Source organism: Gossypium arboreum, chromosome 8 (assembly GCF_025698485.1).
Source record: "Gossypium arboreum isolate Shixiya-1 chromosome 8, ASM2569848v2, whole genome shotgun sequence".
NCBI classification, from domain to species: domain Eukaryota; kingdom Viridiplantae; phylum Streptophyta; class Magnoliopsida; order Malvales; family Malvaceae; genus Gossypium; species Gossypium arboreum.
In genome coordinates, this window is record NC_069077.1 from 51,063,072 (window position 1) to 51,067,984 (window position 4,913).

At 33.7% G+C, this 4,913-nt stretch overlaps 1 protein-coding gene across 1 annotated transcript; it reads right to left on the reverse strand.

Moving 5' to 3' along the window:
• Positions 1–923: 923 nt before the first annotated feature.
• LOC108478524 (NAC domain-containing protein 43-like) lies at positions 924–2,848 on the reverse strand. The gene is made up of 3 exons (XM_017780986.2): positions 2,501–2,848; positions 2,133–2,404; positions 924–2,025 (listed from the first exon to the last, which is right to left on the reverse strand). The coding sequence occupies exons 1-3, from the start codon at positions 2,682–2,684 to the stop codon at positions 1,261–1,263; spliced, it is 1,221 nt and encodes a 406-aa protein (XP_017636475.1). The 5' UTR covers positions 2,685–2,848; the 3' UTR covers positions 924–1,260.
• Positions 2,849–4,913: the final 2,065 nt, after the last annotated feature.

The following is a 4,913-nucleotide window of genomic DNA, read 5'->3' on the forward strand; positions in this document are numbered from 1 at the left end:
TTTTTTTTAATTTCATGTGCATAATGAGCCTAGATTAATTACGCCCATTTGCTTTGGGCGTACAATTTTAGTAAATTTATTTTTTGTAATTTTAAAAATGATAATATAAAAATTGATTGTTTTATTTTATTTTTCATGTGCATAATGAACCCTGATAAATAAATGTGCATAATAAACTTAGATTAATGGGTGTTCTAATTCAGATAAATTTGGACATACTATGTTAGTAATTTTATATTTTTAATTCAAAAATTAATAATGTAAAAATCTAATATTTTAGAAAAATTTCTAGATATTTTTTAAAATTCTATCACTACAAAATAATAGATAAATGGATAATAGCAACTATGTTCTCCTTAACAAGATCCCATCTTAATTAATTTTGTATGAGGAGGATCAACGACAAGTGATGAGAAAAAAGTGGGCTTATTCATACGGTGCAACTTCACCAATTTATCTCTTTAGAATTATATGAATATTAAGATATTTTAGAACTATTACTAAAAATTGTTAAAAGTATGGTAATGAAATTTTGACTTTAGTTTGAGAGCCAAATTAGTTATTAACTTTTTAAGTTAACATGTCATGTCATTATTCTATTAAGAAGTAATAGAAGATAAAATGAGTAGTAAAAATATAAAAATTCGATAATATTATATAACTTTTAAAAGTTAATTAATTAAAATGTAATTTTGATACAAAATTTATGGAATTTTAAAAAAAGAAAAATCGTAGAAAAGTTGTGGTTGGTTAGGTGAGACAACGGTATCTTAAAAGTCCCAATCTTGAGCATAACAGATTGAATAGTTTAGGTTAATTTTTCATTTGCAAATTAATGATTCCATATTTCCAATGTACTGCAACCAAGTGGATATAATCATTTGTTTTTGGGTGAGACTCTTAAAGTCAGCAATAAGCTATGATTAAACTTTTGTCAAGCATTTTTTCAAGATAGTTAACGAATTAGGGTAAGATCACAATCCACTTTGGAAATGATTACAAGTAGGAAAATTAAAAAAAGAGCACATTAACCAGACTCTAATCCCTATAATAACCCTTCCAGAGAAGATGAGTGGTGATTAAACGACACCGTTATTAAGTAAAAGTGTAATGGGTTGATGCCATCTCATCTCTCTCATATTTCAACCTTATTTATGCAAAATACATGTGTATAATATGTATGTCCACGTATACCTAATTAAGAATACTTGAGGAAATGAGCAGGCTTGTTTGTATGACCTTGACATGTATTTACCTCTGTTATACCGACAGGTGGCACAAGGGATCTGATGACGACGGTGACGATGACTTAGTCAAGCTCCATAGATCATTCTCGTTGCTGTAGACCTGGGGGTTTTGATTTGATCTGTGCATATTTATGTGCGATAATTGAATATCATCATCATCTTCATCATCATCGTGACAAAGACCGAAAACCGCATTAGGGTCAGTAAAACATGATAGTTGCTTGCTTGTCTCTACTTGACCATTTAGTTGGGATGCCACAAGGCGGTCCAGAGTGACCCAGTCATTAACGCCATTTTTGGACTCATTATTAGTATTGTCAAAACCAGCAGCAGCAGCAGAGGGTTCAATTTCAGTCAGCATATCGTCTATGGACTGGAAACATGGCTTGAAGCTTCGATGCTGATCAAAGTGTGCGGTATTGATGGGAAGGGCTGGGAGAGATTGGCTTTCCAGCCTCTGGAGGTGCATAAAACTTTCATGTAACCCATCGCTGATTCCTCCTGCGTTGTTCGCAACTAGCATTCTTAGATGATTGTTGGTGTTGGCGTTGGGAATATTCAATGAATCGTTCTCCATCTTGCAAGTCCTTCCCATATAAAGAAAAAATTGATCTAAAACCCCGTCGTTGCCTGAGCAAAGCATCTGCGTCTTGGAATCAAGGGAAGTGGAGGAGGAGCTTTTGGGACTCTCTAGGGTTTTCTGATAATTCTTCTTTCTAAATACACGGCAAACCACCCAGCCTTCTTCAGCCATAGAATCGCCAATGGGATTGGGTGCCTGTAGCGCACCCATTTAATATTTTAATATAACCAAAACAGATACGTACAAGAGGATATTTTTTGTTATATTATATACATACAAAGATATTGTAAAGTAATGCTTACATTAGAGTCAAGGGTGTTGGTATCGTCAAGCCTGTACTCGTGCATAATCCAATCAGATTTTTGACCATGTGGAGCTCTTCCTTTATAAAAAACCAATGTCTTCCTCAACCCAATTCTTCTAAAGCTACTATAAATGATCTTGTCACGTCCAGTAGCTTTCCAGAATCCGGCAGCTGTTGCCCGATTCGTTCTGGTCCCCGTGGGGTATTTCTTGTCCTTGTGGCTGAAGAAGTACCAATCATTTTGTGGGGTGGATCCTATTCTGCACTTCTCTGCATATCATCAACAAACCCCATCAGGATTTCATTTAAAAAAAATAAAGAAGAAAAAGATGCAGTGTTTAATAACGGCAATTTGTCAGTAGCTACCTTGTATATCCCAGGGCTCAAGCTTGTTAAGATCAACTTCCCGAATAACATCCAAGTCTATCTTTTCATAAGCTACTTTCTTTCTGAGGTAATAGTGAAGAAGCTCCTCCTCTGTGGGATGAAATCTAAAACCAGGAGGGACCTGAGACTGACCATTTATTGATAGATTCATTTCTTCTGACATTACCCGATGATCTTCTCTTCTCGTCTTCAAGTGTGAAAGAAAATGAAAGAGACGGGCAAACGGGGAGGGAATAACAGAAAGATAAAAAGAAAGAGAAAGAGAGGAATGCGTAGAGATGGAGAGGGTGATGCAGCGATGATAATTTATAATGGTTAGGGCATGGAATGGTTGAAAGATGCATGGAAAAGTTTTGGTATGATGGCCATTGGTGTACTTTGGGCATGGGGTCTATGCCCTTGAAAAGACCCAACCACCTAAAAACTAGACATTATAGAAGGGGAGGAAAGTAATGGGTGAATATATATAGGGAAAGTAGGTCCCGTAATATTGGTGGAAAAAAAAGGAACCATGGGCCCTACGCCCCAAAATATATGGGTTAGAAGTGTGAGAGCGGGGGGCACGCCCACATCCCAACTATGACCTTCGACCTTAATATCCATCTGAAAGCCACCTCTAAAACCACCTCCATTTTTTCTCAAGAATAAATAAAAAAAAATATTCATAATGTATAATTTTAAACATTGTTAATTAATTTCATCATGTCATCTAATTAAAAATTTTAATTATAATCAATTTCATTGAAACAAATGAAATATATAGAAACTCCTAAAAACCACCTCAACGACAAGAAAAGAGGGATGATGGGGTCGAAGCCACTGAGCTTTCATGGTCCCCTAAACCAAGAAAGACATGATGCCCTTTGTGGCGACTTAGCTACCTTACACTGCGGGCTGGGTTTTACACCTTCGACTGTCAGATATTTTATTCTTTTTACTTGAGATCATTTTTTTTGATATACGTATTATTATGGTATAAATTTTTTTGATAAACACATGTGATATAAGGATAGATGGGTTTAATTTATACAAAAAAATAAAAATAAAAGAGAGGGTAGAGAATGAATGTTTATAAACTTAGGTATATACAGTGTCACAATATTGCATTAAAACAGAAAGGCCACGTGTTGAATACTATTTAGGTAAGTGAAATGGCCCAAAAACCTACACGTGGAAGATAGGAGGGAGAGGAGAAATGTGTTATAAAAATGCATGTTTTTCTGCCCCGTGCCTTTTGCTTTCTTTGATTTTACATGGCAACCGCTTAATCTTTAATTTGATTAGTCTCGAAAAGTATAACCACACAGGTTATGAATTAATCTAATAATAATGAAAGAGAATAGTCATCATTATGAAGACGTAAAATTTGACCACAACCCACATGAGAGTTGCTCCGTATAGGGGAATCTAATTCATCAACTCCCTCAATTAATCTCATGTTCTATGTTTGATTTAGAGCACCTTTTTTTCTTTTGGGCCACAACACTCTTCCAATTAACAAAAAGTATGCATTATGTTTGCTATAAACGTGAGATGACAAGACAAGTAACGACAGTAGGACAACACAAATAAAAAAAGTGAATTTCATTTCTCTTTTAACAATGAATTGCTAATTTTTAGGTTAATAATCTTTAAGTTTTTATAGGGTAGAAAATTAAAATTTCTAGAAGGCTGAAATTCTTAATTACATCAAAAAAAATTAAATGCAGTGATGCCATGTAATCCCCCCCCTCCCTCTCTCTCTCTATATATAATCATTCACTCAACAGTGAGAAGGAATTATAAAGATTTCCAGGACTTTTGGGTCATATAATATACCTAAATAATTAAGGCAGCTATATTTGGGTGAGACGGTTGTATTGAGTATCAGCAAAAAGAAAAAGAGGCATTTTTTTATCATTTTTGTATTAATATACCTGTTAAAGGAACAAGGTTCACAAGTTCTCCTTACCTTAAAACATACCATATGAGTTTGTATTTTCTTAAAGGTTTTACGAGTTTGTATTCGTATCTTATCATTTACTGAAGGTTTATTAGTAAGCAAAGCTTCACTAAAAATTAATTAAGCCTTTAATAAAATTTAGAATTCAATGAAGTTCTTAAAGGATGAAAAATTAATTAATTAAGTCCCTCCGTTAATGTTGATATATCATGTTTGACCGTTAAATTTCGCTAACGTAGTTGGCAGACTAATTGGACAACGATACGAGACAATCAGTGTATATCATAATGACATCAGCAAAAAAAATCCTAAAAGTAAATATAAAAAAACACATTTAGGATGAATCTGGACAATAGTTTGTCCAAGTTCATTCTAGTTGTGATTTTAAATAATTTGTAAAAATTAAAAATATTATTATGAAAGAATTATTTAAAATTATTAAATTTATTT